We start from the raw sequence: 26,697 nt of genomic DNA, 5'->3' as shown, positions 1-26,697 counted from the left end.
AAAATATTTTAAATCTTTCTTTATACTTCAAGTATTCAACTTATTTAATTATAGTTTCAAATACAGTATATACTAAATAATTTATTTATTTTCCAATAACAAAGATATAATATATATTTTTTATAGTGTTCTTAAGTAAAGACATATTTTCAATTCTTCTATATATTGGTAGTTCAGTTCAAACATGACAGCGACATTTACATAATAAACTTAAAGTGACATCATTGACGAAATTTGTCTATATTGGCGGAATTATTCTGGGATGTAACTGGAGTACAAAAAACCAATAAAAAAAATGTTTCAACATTCAAACAAATAGAGTCTAAGTGTGAAAGTTGTTTTGTAGGAACGAATCACAGGCGGAAAATTAAATAAAAGTTTTCTTTCATTTCCATGCAAAGGTATCGTGAATATGCATATAGTTGATTATTAGTATATATAGTAAAAGTTTTGAAACATTTAAAATTCTCTTATAATTTAAAATAATAAAGTGTTTTAATTGGACGAGCCTCGTCTTTCATCGCTTTAACTGTCAAATTAATTAGGTTCCTACAATTATTTATTTTTAAGACACTGAAAGTTTTTTAATTAGACATTCATTTTATAGTACATAAGATATATATAAATTATCTTATTGATACGTAATAAGGGTTTGCGACTCGAATTTATTCCAATAATATAAACAGTGTTACACCCTCGCATTAATTTGCATGATATCCTTAATTTACAACTCTTCGTTCGGAATAATTGACATATTATGTTGTATGTAAATTTGGGTCTGTGAGGACGGAGGATGAATTTTCCTTAATAGTGAGGATATATAACTTATAAACTATATGAACATAACTCATTTAGTTATAATGTAATTAATCCATAACGATTTCCTTCAAATTATTTCGACAGATCATATATCTGTTAGCATATATATTTTAATATGATCATATTTTATTTTTTTTATGTATTAAAGTATTATCAGCATAAAAAATTCGATTTAAATAGTTGTTACAATTTGCGTTGATTGTCAACATCAGGTTTTGACAAAATTGTTTTTTAAAGTGGATCGAAACCGGATGTTGCTACAGTCGAAGGAGGGGCGTGTAAACATTAAATACTAGGAGTAAGCCTAGAAATGGTCATTCTTACTATAATCGTCGAATTGGAAGGATCGTGAACCACGTCAGGAGAGATAAAGTATTGATTGTGAGGAGAGTTTTTGTATTATTCCAACATATCTGTCGAAATAATTTGAAGGAAATCGTATTTTTGGTATCTCTTTTCCATGTGGAAGGTTTGGAACTTAATTTATTAGTGAAAGAGCGGTCCTAGCGGAGTTTTATTCTATAATTAGGATCCCTGGAACAACTGGAAACTGGTAGAGACTGTTTCCAGGTGTTGCTAAGTGATGAATTTTTTTTGAAGTAAATTAATTAATTTAATTTAATTTTTTTGAAGTTTATTGAAGTGTATTTGCGTGACCAGATTTTCTGCATGTTTAAAGAGAAAAAATGAATAATAATAATATTATCTCGATATTATTGTATGTAATTATTACCGTTTTTCTTATAAAATATGAGTTCAAGTTTAAGTTCATGCTTCGAATCAAGAGCAGTGTCGATCTCATGGCGGTGTTCCTCTCGTGTGTCCGGTCCGTGGAGAAACTTGCAGGCGCAGCCCTTCTGCATGATGTGTGCCCTCGCCCACCCGGTCAGCTCACAAAACCCATCGGAGCAGTACACGATGGGGTAAGATGGAACTTGCGCGTTGCCGAGCACGAAATTGCTATCTAAAAGAACAAACGTTTATATTTAGCATTTTTTAAAAATGGAACGTAATATGATATTTTTATAATGAGAGCGATAAACGCTGTGGCGTTTCATTTGATGAATCGTGTTTATCCGTGTATTAGATTTTTACAGCATTAAATATAAATTGCCTGATATGGCTTAGGGAGCAGTTTTCCCACTTTCACGCCTCGGGGCTGAGTTGAGAGTAGGAAATTTTTGATAGTTATACCCAGTAGCTTTCGTTGCCAAGCCCAACACAGAGTTTAAGCCTGGGTATAATTGGAAGTCTAAAATATAGTCACCAGATTCTAAAATCCAAGTATCATGCGTATTACATTTGACATTTATGAATGAATTTTAGTATTCTATTGTGAACAAAGAAGAATACGTTAAATAAAGTATATTCTTTGTTTTGTCCTTAGAAAGAAAGTAAATTTAATAAGAATCATGTGTTAAATGTATATTGGTAAAATATTTATCTATTTATATTATTATAAACTCATAGAATTATAAACATAAAAGAAACATATAGTGCTAACAAATATCATTATATCATTAATTAATATCATAATAGTGCGTAGCAAATTAAAAGATGGAGATGTTAAAAAAACAAGTCTTAATATAATCCTTAATTATTCTGTGTACACGTTTTGTGTCTTCTATAACTTTTAATGCACCAAGTAAACTCTACAGTACTATTAGTACTGTAAAACGTGAATAATAAAAAAAAGTAGTATATACCTATTTATATTGAATGCATTTCTTTTGTCACAGGATTATAAAAGTACAATTCAATTTCATAACTGATATTTACACAGAAATACAAATACCAAACTCTTTCTATAAAAGTTTATTGGGTTTCTATTGAAATTTTATTGACTTAAGTGAGCCAACAAAGTTAATTTCCTCTCTGTTACCGTCTTAGAAACATTATTAGTTATTAATAAAACCTATATAACAATGTCACTCAACCAATACGGAATAATAGAGATAAAAATGTAAATGAAATACTATACCTCGTTATCTTTCATAAGGTATAACATGCAATCGTTTTTGGTATAGTTTTCATTAAAAATTTGTATTAAATTTGAACCGTAAGCGGATATAAAGATTATATGTTTATAAAATTAGAAGAAGCTTAGTATCAAAGACGCTTATTACAAGGGTCTTTACAAGATAAATATTACACGAAACATCAAATAGCTTAGTATATAGTAAGCAGATTTCATAGCTTTTAGTTATTTGATGATTCCGCCGTCTCACACTAAATGTGGACTTCGGGGAAATTATCTTCACACGCTGTTTTAGGCCGAATACAACGTTAAACTACCAGTAAATTGAATTTATAACCCAATAGAGCTTTGTTCGTATAGATGCTAATGTTTGAGTTACAGTTAGGGTCCCGGAGCAAGTTTAAATTACACTTACAGCGAATCTCAACTCCGCTTTCAAGAAAGCTATTGCAATAATATTCTCTTGAATTGTTTTCAATTGTTTAATGAAGAGTAAAATATGATTGTTGACTAGTGACAACTTTTAGATAAAGTTTATTCGTGTTTTTATATTCAATTATATTGATAGCATAGCGTAGCAAATTGACTACTAAATTATAAGTATTCATCAGCGCTCATTAGAATTGGGACAGCAAGGGATGTAAGTCCCTTATATTGTTAATGTTCCTTTGGAACTAAGGTATTCCATTATTTACCTTGTGTCTGTTATTACACTGGTTCGCCCTTGAAACCGTACATATACAAAAAGCACTATTGTTGTTTGATCAGTTACGTGATGAGTATCAGCCACGATCTTACCCAAATCCAGGGCAGCGTTATTCCAAGTAATCATGTTAGTTTTGTTCATCATTTAAATATGTTTCAACAGTAAATATTAAATATAATATGATGTTTGATGTTTGCGGTAACGTAGGCATCGTTGGTCTACTTCATATCCATTTCATTTGTTAAAAGGTTTCATTGAATAAAATTAAATCTAAAAGTAGTATCTTAACTATGTAAGGGATCGAATGGAAATGATGTAGCCTGGGTTTAAGGCAAACAGAATTGGCTCGGTCGTTGTCGCGGGAATGTAGGGGACGCAGTAATGACTTGTATCGACGGACAGTTGAGATTTTTTTCTTTTATGTAATGTTGTACTAATAAATATTTGATTGACAAGTTATAGAAAGAATTTATGAAAAAGGAAGTAAAAAAAAGGCGAGATGGCCCAGCGGTTAGAACGTGTGCATCATAACCGATGATTGCGGGTTCAAACCCAGGCAAGCACCACTATATATATGTGCTTAATTTGTGTTTATAATTCATCTCGTTCTCGGCGGTGAAGGAAAACATCGTGAGGAAGCCTGCATATGTCAAATTTTATAGAAATTCTACCACATGCGTATTCCACCAACCCGCATTGGAACAGTGTGGTGGAATATGTTACAAACCCTCTCCTTAATTGAAGAGGAGGCCTTAGCCCAGCTGTGGGAAATTTACAGGTTGTTACTTTACTTTTACTTTATGAAAAATTTCTTGAATGAGATTTTTTCGATATTTGGTTTTACATATCTCAGAACTCCTTTCGGTGGGAAAACTACGTTGCGAAATTAGCACTTTTTATATTTCGTTTTTTTTTGGATGCGATAAGGTTTACAATAAAGCTTCAGAAACGTAAATAGCACAGGTTAATTATGGAACTAAGTAAATATGAAAGATTTCGTTTTACGTTAATTGAATACCTGACGACTCTGTTTGGTTTCGTTAATTACATATACCACTGTGATTGAATTGATTATATGTGTTAATTTTGAAGATGTGACACCCGATTCGATTTTACGTAATAATTTGCTATTTATTTCTTATTCTGTATGATCTTACGATTTCTCAAGTTATATGCAGTTTATAAAATATAAATGTTACTCACTAATAGCATTACATCGATCCTATGTCATACACGCAAAAGAAAATTCGTGAACTTAATAAGACTTAATATGATTATTAGATTCATGGCTAAGAAAATGTTTTTTTATTTTGTTATAATCTTTGGTTGAAATGGTTGGAAACTGAGATGCCAATGGATCTGGTCGATTGGTTAGTAGAAATTCAGCTACCGCTACGAAAACGAATCGTAAAATATTCGGATTTCCACATTCTATTCAAGGACCTCCTAGAGCAAACAGTCAGTACAAATACAGTGACAGACTTAAATCTGTTTATTGATTGATATTTATAGCGAAATTTGAATGTATATGAAATTTTCATAACGGGCAAACTAAAGTAATGTTTTTGTTTCGCTTCGAAATTTTGAATAAATTAATTTGCGTCTATAGAGGAAACCGTTGAATGCGGGCAGCGTAAGACCAACCATCGCTGAGATAATTAGGAGAGTCCTTTGTCTAGCAGTGTAACATTTATGGCTGAAATGGTAATGACAATAATTATATTTGGGTAAAGGTAATATTTCAATATTTCACGCAGCATCAATTAAAACGTATACATTTTTGATAGTTCATAAGTTTTTAAGTTAGAGTTTTTATTACTTATAGATTATAATCTAGAATTGTATGTTAAAATATAGACGGACAGCACAACGTCTAATGGCCTTTGTTTATATATAAATCAAACAAACTCTATGTTTACCTATATCGTTAGGACTGGTTGTTGTCATAAACTCCATATTGTCATATTAATAACTCCTGAGGGAATCTCGAAAACAAGGGGATAGAGAAATATTCTAGACCAACGCCCAATTATTCTGTCCATTATCGATTGGGGTCAACGATAAAAAATGTTCTCGGTTCTAAAATAACATCACCCCAAATTATTTACTATTATTATTATTGTTTCTATATAAAAACCTTCAATTCGTATGTTGATACCTTTGTACCATTTACATTTGAAACGCTTGGATCTTGGAGTAGTAGTGAAAAAACCTTCATTAAAAGTATAACACGTTGTTGCCTGCACTGTTGATATGAGGGCTGGCTCATTTTTTGATTATTGAAATAGCTGCTTCTAGGATTCTTGCCACTATTCCACGCTGTCATAATGTGGACAGAAATCATTTTTGATTTTTATTTGGATATAATATTAAATCATTATTTACAATGTAATTTAAGTACTTAACGTAAATAATAGGTAAATAAAATGAATAATTAATATTAAAAGTAATTTATATTGATAATAATAATATCACAAAATATACTGCCTACTGAAATTACAATACAAAAAGCCACGAATGGAAAATAAACTTAAAACTATGTAATCAGCCAGCATTTTCATCTCAGTTGGGTGAACCACCTTCGTTTATCAAAAGAGCTTTGAGCTCAAATACTAAAAGGGTCACCCAACCAACACAAGTTAGTTTAATCAACGTGAATAATGCATATCTGTATCCATTTTATGTTAAGGACAGACAACATTACTTTATATTAAAGAAACACAAATTAATTACTTTTACATTTTATTTTAAGCTTATTATTTGTAATATTGTGGTTGTAGATGTAGTAGAAATGTAAATGTAGATGTGTAGTTACAGTCCGACGAAAAATAATTAGTACGATTTTTATTTATTTAAAATTTAAATAGAATAAAATGTTCTAAATATGTATGTACCTATATGCTTAAAGTAAATATTAGATAATATTTTTAATAAATAATTATTTATATTAGTTTTTTAAAAGCGATTTAGTGGTTGTTACAATAGTCAAAATCAATCGATTAAAGTAGGCTCATAAAAACACTTTTGAAGCGTCATGTTAAATTAAACGTAAAGCTACTGATTGGGAAACTACATTCTACCGAGAAAAATCGACAAAACACTTAGTACTATAGTTACTCTTTTCCACCATACCGATTAAGATTATATGAATAAATTACAATTACTACATTAACAACCTGTAAATTTCGAACTGCCGAGCTAAGGCCTCCTCTCCCTTTGAGGGGAAGATTTGGAGCGTATTCCACCACAATGCGGGTTGGTGGATAAATATGTGACGGAATTTTCACGATGATTTCTTTCACCACCGACTATGGGATGAATTATAACACAAATTAAGCACATGGAAATTCAGTGGTGGCCTTTGAACCTGCTAACATCGGTCAATACACGCGTTCTGACCACTAGACCATCTCGGCTCTCTTAGCACAATCAAATTTATATATATCCTGTCTGATAGCTATCAACAAATACTAAATCCACGCAATTACTATTATAGTCTTATATTGACTAATACGCCTTATTTATCAAAGTTTATTACATAGGCTAATTTAAAAATAATCGTGGAATCTTATAATCGAAACGAATACCGTGCCCCAAAAAGGACGTATTAACTTTGCGAAGTCTGAAACTACATAGTATTAGTTTTGTCTTTCTCTTCGCGCTTTTACAATGGTTGTCACCGTTTTTCCAAATGAGATTTATATTATTGTGAATAAATATAACAATGTCGTAGTAATCATATTGTGAAGAAACTCTAAGTGTACCCACTTTAATATAAACATCCTATATCATTTTATTTATTTAATTAAATGTGATACAAATGTGACGAATCTGAAATTCTGTTCTTATACATATATAGGATGCCTTGTATCAGGCACGTTTATTATTGTTGTAAAGAACATCAGATATAACTAATAAAAAAATATAAAAATATTGAGAAGATACTAACGACTCATTAGATATATCCCCGCCAAACAACACTTAATATTGTTGTAATCCGTTTTAAAGGGCGAATGTGCAGTGTAACTAGAGGCTCAAGGGACATAACATTAGTCCAAGATTGGTGACGTGTTAACGATGTATGGAATGGTAACTATTTATTTAAACACCGATGACTATAAGCGATAGTAACTAGTTACCCTCAAGTGGGCCTTTCCCCTACCACCTATATATAATAGCAAAACAAAATTATCACAATTTTCTCAAAAACGACTGGTTCTAGGATAAAAGTATATGTAACAAAAAAATATTCATATTTTTATTATCTACAACTTTTGTAGGAAACATTTTATTCTTTGACCAATAGTTTTTACAATAACCTTGAAAAACATGCATTTTTTCGTTTTGAAACATTATACCATTTTTTTCACAAACGACTGGCTCTAGGAGAAAAGTATATAGAACAAAGAATATTTATCTTTTTAAGATCTACAACTTTTGTAGGAAACTTTTTTTGTAAGATTAATATTTTTATTATAACCTTGAAAAACACCCTTTATTTCTGTATTTGACCTTGAAAATGAAATTTACGGGTATTTTGGTTATAATATTCATTATCAGTGTACCAAAATACATATACATACCAAAATTCAGGTCAATCGGAGGTACGGGCTTTTCGGAAGTATATCCCATGCAATATTTGTATTTTGTTAAAGTATTATTTAGATCATCATAAGTTAGTTTCTCAACTATCTCATACATATCGTTAATAAATATTAAAAATAAAAAGAGTCTCTGCACTGACTTTGTGAATCATCCATGTTACAGTAGATTTGACTAAACACACTTTGTAGAAACTTTCTGAATTTAGTCACTGAGATAAGATTCTAACTTTAAACTCTGAGGTTTTCAAGAATAATATTATCTACGTTTAAAGTATTATAATATTATATCTCTGCAAATGTTATTAAGAACTATTTAAATTCCCGTATATGAAAACAAACTTTTGTCTCTAATTCAAATATTTTTAATACGACATAGTTACAAGCATAACAAGTACAATGTATTCAAACATTTATTTTTTGCCCGAAACATTTTGTAAGAATGTTCAAAATAAAAAGAATACTTCATTATTATTTTAGTCATAGTATGTACGAATACGAATATGAAAACATTTTATTAATTAACGAAGTATTACAATACAAAAATACAACATATAACAGAACCAAATAATAAAAACTGTTCCTGTGTTGGTTTTATTAACAATAGTTTGTACGTGAAATTGTAGCAAATACCAGATAGTAAACGAAACCCAATTAGAGAACGGAACGTGACGGTTTGTTTGGAACAACTGAATCGTTTATCAGCAAACATATGAATGCAAACTTACACAATTGGAAATTAATTATCAAGTATGATTTCAATTAATTCTGTATTTTTCCATCTTGTAATTTTCACTACGATGTGATTACAAATGATAAAACTATTAGCTTCGTTCATTAACTTTGTGACTCGCTTGGGTGTATTTTAATTTATTTATTGAACTCATGAGTATGAGTCTCCATTTGTTGGGGATACATATTAAAGATACACTAAATACACATATTAAAATAAAACAATATAAGGGTAACAAGTTGTGTGCTCCTTTAATTATCGAAGACCACGGCATACAAAGCAAAATATATTTCAATACAATTAAGATAAAAAGTGAAATAATTATAGTGTAAGTTAAAGGTACCCATTGTTCCTTTCAGTTATCCTTTGACGTTTTAACTCTAATTTACATGATATTCAGTTGAGAGGTTAAGACGTGAAATGGGACATCAACGACAAACATACAAACTCACTATACATTTTTTATATTTATCTTAAAGATGAAAAAGCTAAGTAAGGTACGGTAAGTTTTGATTATTCCTTGCCTTTGCCTCATCCCCTCGCTAGCTATTATGTGACCTCTAGAAACTTATCTCGGACTAGGTACTTTGTGCAACATGTAGCATTTTAAAGTTATAACTACATATGTGCAGTGAGCTACTTTTATTTTCACGCGTTATAAAATACTACGGAAGTTTAGCTATAAAAAATCTTATTTCTTATTCCCCAGTTTCGACAACCAAATGATTTTCTATAATTTTTGGTATTATATATGAGGTGCCTTAAATTAACTTTATTATCAAGTATATAACTTATACTGTGGGTCAAGCAGAGCATTGATACAGGAAAAAGTATTTTTTTAATAATTATGAATACATGCCAATAAACCAATAAAAATATACTTTATTCAAGTATGGTTCGACAAACACTTTTGAATCCTCATTTAACAAAAAATATTACGTGAAGCTAATTAGCTTAAGGTTCTGAATGTAGATTCGCCTGAGAAGCACCGACAAGAAACTCACTAGTTACTCATTTTCAACATTTAAAATACTAAGATAGATTAGTTATTAATATATATACATGTATAAGTATATAATATATCCTACATTGAGTTCAACAAGTATTATAATTCGTAAATAACACAATATATATCATATTCTGTTATAAATAAAACATGCGAATTTTATGTGGGTTTCGGTTAATGTGCTTTTATTAATTAATATTGTGATACAGTCACCGAGTGATTTATCGTAAAGCTTTTGATGAAATATCATAAAATATCAACAATAATATCATAGAATGTAATTGTGCAAGTCCAATATGGTTAAATAATACAGACGACGTAAAAATAATTCCCTCTGTCTGCATTTTGATTTAACGAAGCATTACTACTCGTCCAGCAGTTCAGAGTTTTATTTAAGGACAGAGATATTAACTATGACAAAGGAAAATTACGGGCGTCAGTCTTAAACCTTAAACCTGTTGAGATTTCTCCAAGCTATGTTTACTTTGAATAGGATTACGTTGTATTATCTTTATTGTTTATAGTATTTTGAAGTGTAACCGAATCAAAAATAATTAATACTCAACGCGAACAATTGTTTTATCTGACAGAATTTTAGTGTCAAAATCTATTTATTAAACGCCCTCCAGAATTTTAGTATTACAACACCGTACGTAGCTTTAATACAAATGATGTGATATTGCTTGAATAAGTACCGTGCTTCAAATCAGTACCAATGTTATAAATGCGATAGTAACTTTGTCTGTCGCTCTTTCACGACCAAATCACTGAATCAGATTTGATGAAATTTGGTATGAAGCAAACTTGAACTTCAGGAAAGGATAAAGGTTACTTTTTTGCCTAACACATGACAACCAACACCCTAAAACAACAACAACAACAACAACAACAACACAACTAGTATATTACATTTTTTATTATTAAGAATTTAACATATGATGTATTTAGTATGGATTTCTCTCGATACGTTCTTTATAACTCACCTGGAATCTATACGCCATATTGTGAAAGTTCGACGACAACCTTCTTACTAGTTGTAGCATTAATTCAATAAAAGTGTCCACAAGGATATAAAACATATTTTTATGATACTATATCGATATGACTGTAATTGTAAAACATAACAACAAAGATAGCACAAAGTATTGTTTTGTTACGATGAGTAAGTACTTCCTACTCAGGCGAGCCTGCGCAAAGCCCTACCATGAAGTAAACAACAAAGTCTCATTGTAATTACTTAATTATATTTACTCTGAATATCTTATAAATATAGACGATAAACAATTTCAATCAGACGCTCGCTGAAACGAACTCTTAGCAAAAACGGAAAATTGATGAAGGCGGGCGCGACCCATCGCGGGCGGTTCCGTCCTTCCCTTTACGTGCCTTTTCGTCGAAACATGAGCCTATATTCAATCACATTTCAGGTCAACCATTATGAACACATCATTAAATATCGATTTTGGATGAAAACCTTTAGAGAACATTTATTGAAGTTAAGGAAACATTCCGCAACTAAAGGTAAAAAAATAATATCTTCTTCATGTAAGTTTCAATTACAAAAACGGTTAATATTTTCAAGAGAAGATTTAGATATTTTATGTTTTTAATTAGGTTATAGACTATATATCAATGATTATCGATCTAGTTTCTTTTGTGACGTAATTGACTGTAATATTTCACTTTTCATCATCGATATTTCACTCTAACCGTTTTGAAAACAAAAACATTTTGGAAATTAGTATATACATATATATTATTAAGATCGTCGTGGTTGTACAGTTCAAGTGTTAAATCAAACAATTTTTTCATTTAAAATTATCTAGCATATAATGTATAAATTGATACTTATATAAAATATACAGCTAACACATTAGTTTAGTAGGTATCTACTCCTTCAGAGAGTTACGCTGGGCTACGGTGACGGAGCACAGCTCGCGAAGGAGCACAGATCCACTCCGCACTGTGTCGAAGACAACCATCATAAAGAATTCCTGGTTTTTCTGACCCCCTGAGGCCCCAGTAAGTAAACACGTATGTATATATGTCCTCTAAGGAGGCTGCTTTATATAATAGTATTATTTAATTAAGTTACGTTCTTAATGCCATGAGCTCAAATTCTGGATCAATTTAAAAAAAATTACTAGTCTATTCCAGTCGATGGAGGCATACAGTAAAGCTTTAGATTTACATAATCCATGCGATTTCCTAATGGCTCTGTTGTTATATGTACCGCAAGCAGTTCTTGCTTAATTATATATTCATTTATTAGATACTATTCCATTTAATTACTTATCACTAATATTACTTCCAAAACTTTCAGAAACAACTTCGTTGACATTCAGAACAGCATGTCTTCTCGAATTCATAATAAATATAATATATTATTCAAGATCGCGAACTTATTGTGACAAAGTTGTTTATTTTTCTTTATTCCTTATTGGAGTAGGTTGTAGATTAATCTGCCAAAAACAATTCAGTCTAATGTTTGGAAGTTTTTACTGTTTATTGAGAGACAAAATATTCATAGATACAATGTCTTTTACTTGTTAAAAAGAAATTTATAATAACTATTAATAATTTCGTACAGGAATAAAATTAAAATAGTAAAAAATATAGTATCATGATCAATCTATAGTAATATTGACAATATGCATAAGAATATAATTAAAGAATACGTCGTTTCTCTTGACAACATCTCTAATAATTAACGTAATTTTGGATATTTTTGCTGATATAATAAACAATTTATAGCACATAGATATTAATGATGTTGCATTTCAATATGAAGTTTTTTAAAAAAAGATTTCATAAAGCTAAAATAATAATTGACGCGAATTTTATTATAATCATTGTTTAAATTAACATAATATTCTGCGTTGGTATATTTTTTATGGTTTAAAGTGACAATTTAAAAATTATAATTATTATTTACAACTAAATATTAATATATTTAGATTGTAACTGTGTTATGCGAAGTTAGGCCAGACCGCTGTTCGAAAGATTTCCCCTGGCACGGAAAAAACCGCTGCTATTAGTTAGCCTAGGTACAATGGTGATAATATTTTTTTCCATAATGTTCCAAGTCATATTCATAAACAATGTTCAATGTACGCAATACATTCGAACAATCAAATTTTAACGAGAATAATTTAGCACTTTGCCCTCAATCTCAATGTAACATGCGAAACGGTGATGAATAACAATATATTAAAATTAGATAGTACAACTAGTTTAAAGTGGGAGAGGAATGTGGGCACGACCGCAGCGAGGCATTCACCCAACGCACGATAACTTTGAACCATTTAGCAAATAACCCAAACTACTTCGCGTTTATGGACCCACTGTAAAATAGATACTCGTATATTTGTTTTAAACGTATTAATTAACGCTCGAGTGTATTTTACACGAGGATATATTTTCATTTAGACTGTGATTGAGCGAGGGAAAAAGCTTTTAACGATATACGACGATATGTATCTTACGTTATGCAAGAAAAGTGGGTTCTTCAACATTGGAAAATAGGGTAGTAGCATATGGCACACCTCGCATAGACTTTTCACTTCAAAGTTGAAAATGAAAAAGACGAGAATGGAAATTCTGAACACAGCAGATGTATGACGTGTGTTCGTATCATGGTTACCGTTGGTGTATAAGACTGCGATAAAGGAAAAGTTTTAATGTAAAACACATAAACTCTTTCCAGATAGTAAACAAGAAACAACAAATATGAATATTTAATATTGCGTGTAAGTTAGAAATTTTCTGACGCAATAAAAACATTATTCATTTACAAAATGTGATGTTTTATGAACAATATATCAGTAACAAGATACACGCAACAGCTATCAATAAACACATACAATGATGCATTGAAACGTCATCTGTTTTTAGATTTGGTGATAAAATAAATATTGTCTTCAAAGAAATAACTTTTAAAGAGCAAAAGCTTTTACGAATGTTGATGCACTCTTTGTGAGATACGACTCACAATACTATTAATGCCTTGTTTTTTTATCGTTTTGACCATAAATAATGTGTATTTTATTTTTCAATGTTTATATTACTGTTCCAACAAAGTTTTTGATGTTGTCGGGAACATCTGCTCCATAAATCTGTACGACAGTTCACGGACTGCAAATTATATTTTCAAAGGGCCGCTTTAAATATAATCGAGTTTGCTAAATTTAGATAAGATTTGTATAAATTTATACATAAATTGTGTTTACTCCCAGATTTAGCCCAAGATGAAATTATAATTGTATCATTTCTGTTCCTCTGTGTTTGATATTTGTTTAACACGCTTAAATGTCTCCAAATTCGTTCATTATATTTAAATACATGAAATACGCTGTAAGCATTTTTTAAATGAATGCAAGATATATTTCTTTAGCTAAATTAGACATTATTAAATGCCCGATTAAATCAATTACATCATCGTAAGGAGAAGGTTTGAAACGTATTTCACACGATGCTCTAGTTCTGATTCATCATACGGTACTCGTACATAGGCTGCTGAAGAAAATTATGGAGAAAACTCAATAATTTCCTTCAGCAGTAAACACAATATGACTTATAAAATCAAATTATAAACATGAAAAATCATTACTAGATATCAAAGGATAGACCATGAGCCATTTCGTCTCTCTTTAGAAAATAATAAATAATTTTTAATGTAAGCATCATATAGTCACTAAAAGATAAACCCGTCTGAAAGTTTTTACAAAGGAATGTCGGAAAAATTAAAATAAACAGAACAAAAACATAATATCCTTTTGTGTCTATTGCTGTTCCATCAGACCGTGTCGTTGACAAAACGAACCTCTTTCTTTATTTTTAAAGCATATTTCTGTAAGAGTATTTAATACGGTGCTTCCGTCTTCAGCGTCTACTTTCGTCGTCACACGACATCTCAACACGAATTTCCAAAAATAGCACCGGGTGTATCTTACATTACATTTTCCTTTTAAAACGTCTAAAGTACGAATGTTACAAGCATTTTAATTTGATATGTGATTTCTTATTGCATTATTTATTTAAGTTCTTTCTTTTTTTATGGTATAGGTTGGTGGACGAGCATATGGGCCACCTGATGGTAAGTGATCACCATCACCCATAGACAATGACGCTGTAAGAAATATTAACTATTCTTTACATCGTCAATGTGCCACCAACCTTGGAAACTAAGATGTCATGTCCCTTGTGCCTGTAGTTACACTGGCTCACTCACCCTTCAAACCGGAACACAACAATACTGAGTACTGTTATTTGGCGGTAGAATAACTGATGAGTGGGTGGTAGGTGGGTTTGCACAAAGCCCTACCACCAAGTAGAAAAAAGGCTTAAAAATGTATGGAAAATGTTTCTAAATACGTAAGGAAAATGTGGATCAATGGAATACCACTCGAAACCACTCGAACCATCCTTTATCGTCATCGTTCAAATCTTTCACCGAAATTTGAACCCAAATAAGTGGAACCACTCAAAATAAGATTTTATTCACATTTTTGTAGCGGTGATTATATCTATGGATTTAATCAGAGTTACTTTAACTTAAATTATGGTTTATAAAGAAAAAAAACATGGGCTCATTAGTAAAATCGTTAGGTAACCAATAATGAAACGTTGAAACTACTAAATAGGTAAATTGCTGAACGTCCAGTTATTAAACAAACATTTGCGGTTGTCATGATTCAATTACCTACAAATTGACTAATGTTTTGTATAACGTGGATTTAAATGCATTCAGGAACGTTAGCGTTAGCGCTCGACGCATTGGAAAATGGTACAGTTATTATCGATTACAATATGGAAAGCATGTATTAAAATTAACTCATTCGATGACTGTTTTAAAATAGTACAAAAAGGTTTTTGTGCTAACCGATCTTGGTAAATATCATTTCATTATTGTTTTACATTTTACGTAATAATAACATGGATGGATTTCTTGACATAAATTTTACTCAAGTAAAACATTTTAGAATTATTCACAACTCGGCCAAAACCTACCACCTTAGTGAAGGTAAAGATTTTAGAATAAATAAGTAACCAGTATATTTAGATCTTTACCAACGAGATAAATTGTAATAAAATAGTAGGCACCATAATCTCTATATAAAATTCAGATCGATCAGAGTACACGTGAATTGAATACACACACACATACAAAGCTGATGCACTACAACAGTTAGCCAGATAATACGAATTTACATATCACGTTTTAAATTGACCAGAATAAATACGCTTTCAATTTTTATTTGAAAAGCGATGGAGACGTGAAACGCAAACGGTACAATTTCACCAGTCTGTGTCGTTTTCAAGCGATATAAACTCTACATTTATACAGTATTCACTTTTATTCGCATTCGAATCGCGACTAAATATTAACAAAGCATTCAATACCTTTTGCGAGAGCAAATTGTATATAAGTACATAGCGACATTTAAAAATGTCTTTAAGATGGCTAATGTGAATTAAATTCTATAATTTACATTTTATCGTGGCTAAATCTAGTGTTGTAATGTTTTAAATAAGTATGAACTGAATATAAAAGCGAACGTAAGTATTAGTATGTTATTAAAAACAGCCGAAGAAACTCCTAAATTAAAAACTGCTCGAAGATTATTTTCGAGTAGCATTAATGTCATATAATTGTCTAACTTTTCTGATCTCGTCTCTCGTGGAGCTGACACTTATCGCTGAGGTGGCAAATTAATTGTCTATTTGCAAATTAATAATGTCTTGAAACTAATATTATTTATATAGTAATCTAAATATCACTTGCTAGTTTTACAGCTGTAACCATATACAAAATCTGATATTGAAAACTTAGATTTGTATGTATCTTTCGATTGATCGACTTTCAAGCCTGTGTTCTTATAATTAAATTTTATCTCATTTTTAATTAGTTACAGCGACATATCAATATTTTTTCATTTAAATGTTCCTGTAAAATATCTATATATAAATCTATATTTTTCTATTTCTACAATAAGTTAGATTGTAATATATAAAGTAGATATTTCTAAAAGGTTTATTTTTGTACGAATAATTTATTAAAATGTTTAAAATGAAAATGATACATTTAAAAAGTGTTCTATACATAAGCTGTGATTGTTTTTATTACCGTTTAAAAAATGTATCTTTACTTTATATTCTGATGTTTGAATAAATATCATATTAAGCTACTAAGTTACGTCACAGTTAGCCATAAATATTTTTTAGCCGAACAAGGAGGTTATTGTTTAAAGGCTAGCCAAGAAAAACAAGATGTATCTATGTGATGTGTATTTATTTCTAAATTGATTTAGTTTGGCTGGCACTGAATTCAGAAATAACTGATTTAGGTATTGTAAATATTTTAATAACAATAATGTTAAACTGCTCTAACATTTTTTTAATGATAAATTTTGATCGAAATATATTGGTTATGTATTTTTTAGACGCTAAATTTTGTCTGTATTTTTTAATTGATTTCAGTTCTTTTTTTAAGTATTCTGCTTTATCAAAAAATAATTGCAAATGGTCGTACCGCAAATTAGTCATTCATATTTAAGTATCGTGATTACATATGTAAATATTATAATAGTTACGTCTGTATAATCGCTATAGTTTGATTAATGTCTTTAGGCGTAACTTTTTAAATACAACGTCAGATCAGAGCTGTGCAAAAAGTATTTAGTTTAAAGTCATTTCTAATATGTTTTATTATTTATATAATAGATGTCACTGTACTGAAATTAACGCGCGTTTGGTATTGTTGTAAATAAATGTTCGAGAAATATTTGTGTATTCAGTTCAAAATTAATAATGTATACGTGAAGAATAAAGTATTAGTGTAAAAAGTCAAGAGTTTTACTCCGTTATTCCTGAAGTAAGCTTATGTACGACTGTGCGGGTTGTACAACGTCGTTGATTTTTGACTCTACTTGGCGATTTCGTAAACGGTAACCATTGTCAAGGAAGCCTAGGCCTGGAGAGGATTTTTTTCGCAAGCTGTCTAACTACAGGTTTTTTCCGTTATATCAGAATAATAAGTAACTAAAAACTAAATACTAAGGGAGCCTTTTGCTTACTTTGTGTAGAATATATTTTTTATATATTTTAACGATTTTCTTACGTACTCGACACATACAAATTGCAATGCAAATACTCTGTCAAATAATAAATTTGAGCAGGAGAGATTACACTAGCACTAGTTTAACAGGCTTACTGTTAAACTTTTCTCCACAATTACAGAGGTTTTTTACGTGGCATTTGACTTATATCCACACTTTAAGGCTATCGATGCTTTTCGAGGCCCGGAAGTTTGTTTGGCTTTAAATATGATATGAATATTTTAAATATGACTGTTACTAAGATTATTTTAACAAAAAGATTTTTCAAACAAAATGCATTCACTATAACATTATTCTATTTATGGACCTCGCCCGCTTGCAACGTTATAAGTTGACCAAATGTTCCACGATCAAAACTATAAAATAAATGCGTAACATTCATCGGTTCATTTTGTTTCAATAATTCCCCATAAACACTACTATTACTCTTATACTCTTGAGGTAAATATACCAACAGGCAATTAAAAACTATATTTCGCTATACAAGATTTAAAAGCTTTTGAAAACCATCCATATAATTTTGTTCAACATAGTATATTATTGCGAAAACATTGTTTTACAAATTAATAAATCTTTGTAATTATACCATTCAATAAAAAAAACGTTTGTAGTTTTTGTTTAAGAACAGTAAAAAACATTATTTAATCTTATACATAGTTATAGTATCTTACATATAGTAGGTAAGTTTCATATTAGTGTAGTTGTTCATAATCAATAGGACTATATCAAGTATAGATTGAAACTTTCTTTGAATAATGTACACATAACCATGCAGTACACGGTATACAACCCAAAATATACGTTTGTGAAATGCTAAATACAGATGATACGGTCATTGCGCCGGTTGAATCGAAATAACAGGCCGTTAATTGAAACTGGCGCCGATTGCACTACGTATTATGTGCAATCAAACTACTTTATTGAGATTGTGCATAGCACTTTAAGCTGTTTAACGTATTTAACATTATTTTATTGCACGGTGCGTCTCCTACTCGTCTATGTACGTTCTTGACGTATGTCCGAATGCATGTCAGGGCATAATGTGTAATGCTTTAATAATGTATTAACGTGCAAGTGGGAGCCGTGTCTTCTTATAATTATTCATATCTTGTTTTTCTTTTTTTTAAGTATGCAAAAGTAATGAATTCATATAATAAAATTGACATTAAAACTTAATTTACTAAATAACAAAAAAATATAATATTTTAGCTTTCTTATTATACTAATAGAATTTAGTAAGTAATGACGGCCAGTAAATGTCACAATAATAGGAAATGGACCCTTTTTTGTCGAGGTAAAGGTTCGAAGCTTATTACACCAGTGTGGGTTGGTTTATATACATAGGGTCGAGATTAACCTGACACGCTTTCAGTTACAATATTTTCCTTCACCGCTTTTCCATGATGGTATATATAGAACATTACTATTACTACACTTCAATATATAGGCATTCTTCAAGCTTTTAATTAAATTAATAAGTCATTTAAAAATTTCGTTTTAGAATACTGAGATAAAACATATGTATTTTTGGGTTAAAAAAAACGTACTCCATGGTAGCACATACATACATAATAAAAAAAATTGCAAAAAGCAAGGCCGTGATGAATAGCATTCTTTATTTTAAGTCAAGGATTTTTCTAGCCTTCATTCAGTCCTTGCAAACTTCTGTGTACAGAAATAGTACTACAAACCTTATATTATATAACGCATACTCTCGTATAAATAAACAAAGCCATTTTCTCAACTTTAATTATCAATTTAACAGTTATATACTTCTATAATTGGTTTCAATACAGAAAGTGCTAGCAATTAGGAAATTGGTTTCGACGGGTCTCTCATAAAAAGTGTGAAATAAGAACGCATAACTTTTTTACGACGGGACCGTATAATTAATGAAAATATTATTATTTAAAATTGTACGAAGACAATTAGTTAAGAAAAAGTTTGCATGAAATGGTACACAGGTTTTATATTTCGTTCTTTTTTTGAATTCGCTTATATCCTTTTAAAATGAAGCCGAGGTATCAATCTTCCTTTTCAACAGATTTGCGATTGAGCTTAAGAAAAAATATTATTTCTTTTGAATAGAGCCGCACCCTCGCCATCGCTTGACAGGGAACGCCCTATTTTTTATAAAGGTTGTAGGATACAGCGTAGACTCATTCGTAGCAATTTGTATTACAGATTTCATGATAAAGGCAAGATAATCAGTTAAACTTTTATATTATTTTTTGGGATATAATCTTTGATTAATTTTATCCACGGAGAAAATACATCATTATATTGCTCGTAGGGCTTCAGTTCTATAAAGTTAAGCTCATGGTGACTGATTATATTTAATTCATATGAAGGTTTGTATTATATGATTTCGAGAGAGCAGAAGGATTACGTAATGTCATACGAAGCTTAATAAAATACATTCATTTTGTATTTAATTTAAATATTAATTAAGTTTTGCTAAATTTGGATCCCACAAAACACACACATTTTGATCTCTACCAGACTAAAATATTTAATGTTTTTTGTTGTGATGTTAAGATATGATCAGCTCTACTGCGACTTTACATTAATACTTGGACTTGCAGGTTAGTTTTCATACACTGGTTTTTTTTTGTATACAATTGCATTTATGTTTGAGAAAAATGATATTTGGTTTCGATATATTATAAATGCCCAATGAAAATAACTGTCTCTAAATTGATGAAAGCGGGTTCAAGTTAAGGTCTATTCAATAGTTTTCATATTCTTATCTTTTGTTCCCAGCCGTGAAGTAAAATATTATAAGAAAGACATGTGGAAGAAGAAATTCCGTCACACGTGTATCCAATAATCCGCAATCGAGCAATGTGATAAAATAAGCTCCAAGCGTGCTACGGGCTGTTATAATATAGGGTTAAAAAGTAACTTCATATTCACTAATCAACAAAACAATATGTTCAATTTTGTTTGGAATTTACAGTTGGTGGCTGAAATTATATTATTTGATTAATATTTATAAAGGCGTCCTTTGAGTTACCGCTGCTGAGGAAAAATTCCAATTTATTTATTATGCATGTTAGAGTTCAGATAATAATTCCAAAAAATCTAAGTCCTTGGATCATACAATAAATCATGAAATATATAAATATGAATATTATTGAGTTGTGGTTTGACCTACCGTCGATATGACATATTTTATAAAATCCTTGTCAAAGCGTACTTCATTTAATATATTGGAGTACGAATACTTATAAACAAAAGCACGTATGAAAGAAGTACTAAGTAAATAATTATAAGCTATAGAATCTGCATGAATAACTTCAGTATCTTCAAACCAATCGTATGTTTAAATATTGGATATCTCCAATTAATCTGTAGGAAAACTTCCTTTTAAAGACTCTTAAAGTCAAATAAATAGCCTCGGTTCTCGTGTTTTCTTTAGAGTACTTTGTTAATTTACTTCATGAAAGTGCTTATCGTTACAGCTTTAGATATTAAAGTTGTGATAAATTAGTTTCCAACTACTTATTTTGTAGAGGTATTACGTAATTAAACAGTGTTTTTTACTAAACCTTTGTGAACTTCTAGCCAATTTTAAACATTGCATTGCATTTTAAGGGTTATTTTATCTGTAATAAAAAATATATATTTCTATATCCAATGTTATGTACATAATATAATAAGTAATATTAAACAAATTATTTATGCCACATTAGAAGAAAATTAAACCAATAAAACCCCGTATTGGTATACGTAAATAAAGTAGATTAGTAGACATGTTTGTAACGCCTCACGGTCTCATAATATCATGCACACTATTTATAAGTACATATGTATAAACAATCTTAATCTACAAAGTTCTAATGGTTACAATTAGAACCCAGAGCGCTGCGTTATTAAAAACATTCTCAAGCATCCTTTATACTTAAAGTAAAAGTAAAGTAAAGTAACAGCCTGTAAATTTCCCACTGCTGAGATAAGGCCTCCTCTTCCATTAAGGAGAGAGATTGGAACATATTCCACCACGCTGTTCCAATGCGGGTTGGTGGAATTCCTTTATACTTTAAAATATATAAATAAAGTTATATGTAATACAAGTCCATTTTAATATTTGATATTTATTTGACTTGGAGCTGTTATATTCTTTGATATTTGTCTCACTCACGTGTGCCATCGAAGCGTGTGGCGATGGTATCGAGGAATGTGTTCTGGGGCGCGAGCAGCCCCTTTCGCACCGGCATCACCCCGCGCCGCGCGCCTCGCGCTTACCGCCCTCCACCTGCAAAGATAATATAGCTTAAGCATACACCCGTAACATATTCTTATTTAAACACAACGTCGAGTACAAAAACCAACAGTACACCATACATTCGCTTTTAAATTCCGTATTTTAAATATGTTTAATATCCCTTTGATATGCTTATTGGTTGTTAAATTTACACAACACAATTAGTCATGGAACGCGTGTAAAATGAAATGTTTCTTTATGAAGTAATGTATTAAAAGTTTTCAGAATAATATTTTAATAAATATTTGAAATACATAAAAGAAAGTATAATTTATACATTAAAATAAATCGTCATTAAATACCTACATCATATTATACTTGTGTTTGAATTCTATTTATATCTTAAAGATTTTTGTGTTCCATGAAAGCTGAAATGAATCTTGTATTGTTATAGCTAAAATGCCGTCGCTTTATTCGCCTTTCTTAGAGATTTAAGTTAAAAAGTAATAATTATGGGTACATATGTATAATACATCCATTATTTACTAGATTGTATTCAAAAGTTAACAATATATTTTTAAAATATTACCATTAAAATACAATACAGTTTAGCGTAAGCTAACTGTGAACTTCGAACCTGCTATTTTCATATCGATAGCCACCCTGAAATCCGTAGCGCTATCGACTTACTTACTGATACCTGACATTATTATGTTTGAATCATAAGTTACTTGCTCTAAGAAAACTTTCATTCGCGTGTATCCAGTAATTTTCATGATTATACATTTATCTAATATTCAGCTGTATTTCATTCTTATTATTGTTATTTGTTCAGTTTTTTGGTCAGTTAAAGATGATTTATCATATATTTCTACGTCAACCTGGATTGTTCAAAAACGCTTCATTGTGAAGTTTACTTGAATATAATTGATTTGATTTGATTTGTTACGTATAAGGTGAATACTGAATCGTTATAGGGAACAAATATCAAAATACATTTTTTAAAATCAATTCTGAGACGATTATTTAACTTGTTTTTATAGCTATAAAATCCTTTATATTTAGCATTAGTTATAATCTCCTTCTAACAGTAAATCTCTCAATGCAGCCAAACTCAGAAACTAATTATATGTGTAGGAGAAAATGTCAACACGCTTGACTTTAAAACACTTGTTTGCATTATTCTCATTCTTATTTCATCATCGATGGATGGGATGGCAATCCAACACGACCAGAGGATTCAGGCACATGGCCCATACTGATATTTTATGGAATATGTGTTATTTATTTCACCATAATGTTACCCGTTCTTGCAAATTAAATATTTTTACAAAGAGAACAAACTAAGAAGAGTACTAAACATTATCGTCCAATAGTGAAACGAACGAGTGTACTTGCTTTCTCTTTTAATTAATATTTTTTTAAATTAATAATATCAAGAAGATGACTAGATTTAAAGAAAAAAAACCGTAAAACTTTAACAACAGGAGATATTAAATGAAATACGTATAAATTAATATCTCATAAAGATTTGATAAAATAATAATTAACAGCGGTTAGTACTCAGCATCCGCATTTTCATTAGTCTTCTCTATAAATCTTCCTGTGTAATTAAAGCTCTATTTGAGTTGACCCATAAACTGAGGCGCAAGAATATGCCTGCAGCCTTTCTAGCTTCTCGTAAACTTTTTATGTTTCATAAATGCGCAGGTAATAAATATGAATTAATGTGTTTTTGAGGTACGTCCTTTTGCCATATTCTTTCCGATGTATTTGATCTCATAGGATAGCTGCTACCATTAAGCTCGACCATAAATCTATCAGAGCTGTTAGTAGAATATCCCAAACAAGGGTAAACGAAATGGTATTTGCTTCGTATATTATGAAATTTTCTTCGCGCTGTTTCAACACGTTTCCAATATCTAATACATTGTTTATATGTTTTATAACTCGTATTGTATGAACTAACTTTTGAGCCATCATTTTCTGTTCACGTATAAAAGTATTTATTAAGAAAATTATTAGGATAAGTCTTGATCTCTTTACAATTTTATAATATATACAATGTCTGAAATAAAAACTGGCTAGGAACAATATTGATACTTCGTTTTATACATACTCGTGGGAATTCGGAATCATAATTAAAAAAATCTTTAACAACGAACGTCATGAACTTAAAAATTGACGCTTTTGTAGACAATGCTTATCAAAATGAAAAGCTCATTGCATAAGAAAACTTGATAAGGCTTTTTTAAGTTCATAATATAAAATTACTATACTCAATATATGTATATAAATATGCACATACATAAAATGTCACTGAAATGGATTTAAAAAAAAATTCAAAAGGGCATGTTAATAAAACCCGGAGACTTAAAACTTGGCTTTTCAATACCTTTAATGTAGGTAATATTTTGATTAAATGCAGCTTTTGTATGATTATAATTCAAATACTTAAAGAAACCTTTGATCAGTACAGATGTAGAATGAAAAAGTTAAAACAACGATACGTCAATAATCAAAGTACAAGATGTAATGAAATTCTAGTAATCTGTTACAAAATAATATGTTGTCGAACATCTTAAAATCTTCCAAATTAAATTTTCATTGAATTCTCTGTATTTCGATTAAATTCTTTCTATGCATGTTAAACTACGGTTTTATTGAATTTATTTCATTAAAGTCAGCACCGGCGTGTAATAAAAACGATTTAGACTTAGATTCAGAAGTTTTGACTGACATCGTCAGTTTTTGAGCTCAAGTATTTAATTCGAGATTCAGCACATGTATTTTAATTAAGTCATCAATAGTTTACAAGTTCATTTCGGCACATATGTGGCAAATTACTTATTTTTATCACAGAGCATAATTTTAATTAATAAAACGAAATAAGCACGGCGACTTCACTCGTTAGACATTATGATATAACCATCAGATAAAGTTTAATGCAACTGTATATTGTTTTATAACGTATTTATGTTTTAAATACAAGTATATTGAAAAAAACATAGTTCGAATTAATGTGCAAAGTCTCTTAGTCATATTATTACGAGGTTTTCTGTTTCTTGGTTTATTTATAAAGTTCTAGAAACAAAACGTATAGTAACAATCATTTTAAGAAGCGAACAAAGTAGGAAATCGTGTAGCTTAAGACTTGTAGGTGTGGCTTGTGTGGTAGTGGTAATATACTTATCGTAAGGATTGGACAATATTACTTAAACGTAAGCAAATAGTACCTACGATATGATTCCAAAGCTTTTTACGAGGATATAATTGACTACTATTTCAGGATGAAGTAAGCATGTATATGAAGTGCTTTAATGTTGGTATTTCATGATACAGCGGATATTTTGTAATAAAACTCAAGTGTACGGCTCGGATCGCTACATTTTCGCTTTCCTCTGCTGAACACTGAAAGCTTTTACGCGACAGATTCGCTTTGCTCAAATGATTTTGGGATTCATTTTAGACGGTGAAGCTTAGAATCTCAATGGCAAAAACTCTGGAACAATGTAAAATGGTTTCATTTTTTAAAATTAATTCCGTATTTTATCGTGACGCTAAAACAATATTATGTATCTTCTTTGTAGAATTTTCATTTTGACTGTGCTTTCATTCGATCGTGTCCGGTAAATAACTATTCAAAAATAAAGCTAGTATAAAAATTCATTATTTCATTTATTCTAATTTTTAGAATTTACTCGTTTAGTAAAAAAAATATTTATTTATATTAAAGTGTGGTAAAAATTTTCATAGCGGGTTTATAATGAATGCTGGGCATTGATGCTAGAAACTTCTATTATTTTGTTTTTGGTAAACAAATTCTCGTATCGTGTACAAAAATATTTATTAATTAAAATGGTAGAAGTTTATTTAAAAGGCCAGTTAAAACATTTATAAAAATAAAATTCGTATATTTTTGTTACTAATATATTACGCTGCCAATATAAACATTTTGTCTACAAGCAATTTTGTATATTTTGAAAGCTGAGTTTTTCGAAGTTTTTAAATCATTTGATTTGCAATAAATCATTTGCATTTTAAGCACTTTGTTATTCTCGCAAACTTACACAAAATATATTTTAATCTGAATACTGTGTCTATAGTTTTGCCCTTTGGGGTCGCCTGGTGATACATTTTGAGCTGGGTTCCCGTTACGTATTTCGTACCGGTAAAAAAAGGATTTGTTCCCGTGCTATTTTTATTTAACTAATGAGACGTATAAAAATTCTCCAACCGATCTATTCGCCCTCAATATTATATTGAGTATTATACACGTCCCTCATATTTTTTATACGTTTATTTAAATATCGCGACATAATTATATATATAGCTTTACTTGGTGGTATATCGTAATCCTATTATATATTTACTTGGTGGCAGGGCCTTGTGCAACCCTGTCTGAGTAGGTACCACTCACTCATCAGATATTCTACCGCCAAAAAACAATACTTGGTATTGTTGTGTTCAGGTTTGAAGTGAGCCTGTGTATCTACAGCGACAAGGGAAATATCATCTTAGTTCCCAGGG

General features: G+C 30.3%; 1 protein-coding gene across 8 annotated transcripts in view; it reads right to left on the bottom strand.

The window, feature by feature from the left end:
• LOC124533752 (potassium voltage-gated channel subfamily H member 8) overlaps positions 1–26,697 on the bottom strand; it is an 80,217-nt gene that overhangs the window by 13,566 nt on the left and 39,954 nt on the right. For all 8 annotated transcript variants that reach the window (XM_047109228.1, XM_047109229.1, XM_047109235.1 and 5 more), the window contains exons 2-3: positions 22,105–22,218; positions 1,553–1,783 (exon numbers count right to left, since the gene is read on the bottom strand). In XM_047109228.1, coding sequence (XP_046965184.1) covers positions 1,553–1,783; positions 22,105–22,180 — 307 coding nt within the window. In that variant the 5' untranslated portion in view covers positions 22,181–22,218. The remainder of the gene's footprint in view (positions 1–1,552; positions 1,784–22,104; positions 22,219–26,697) is intronic.

Source organism: Vanessa cardui, chromosome 11 (assembly GCF_905220365.1).
Source record: "Vanessa cardui chromosome 11, ilVanCard2.1, whole genome shotgun sequence".
Taxonomy (NCBI): domain Eukaryota; kingdom Metazoa; phylum Arthropoda; class Insecta; order Lepidoptera; family Nymphalidae; genus Vanessa; species Vanessa cardui.
The sequence above is the reverse complement of the archived record's forward strand: the minus strand, read 5'-3'. Positions and strand labels throughout refer to the sequence as shown.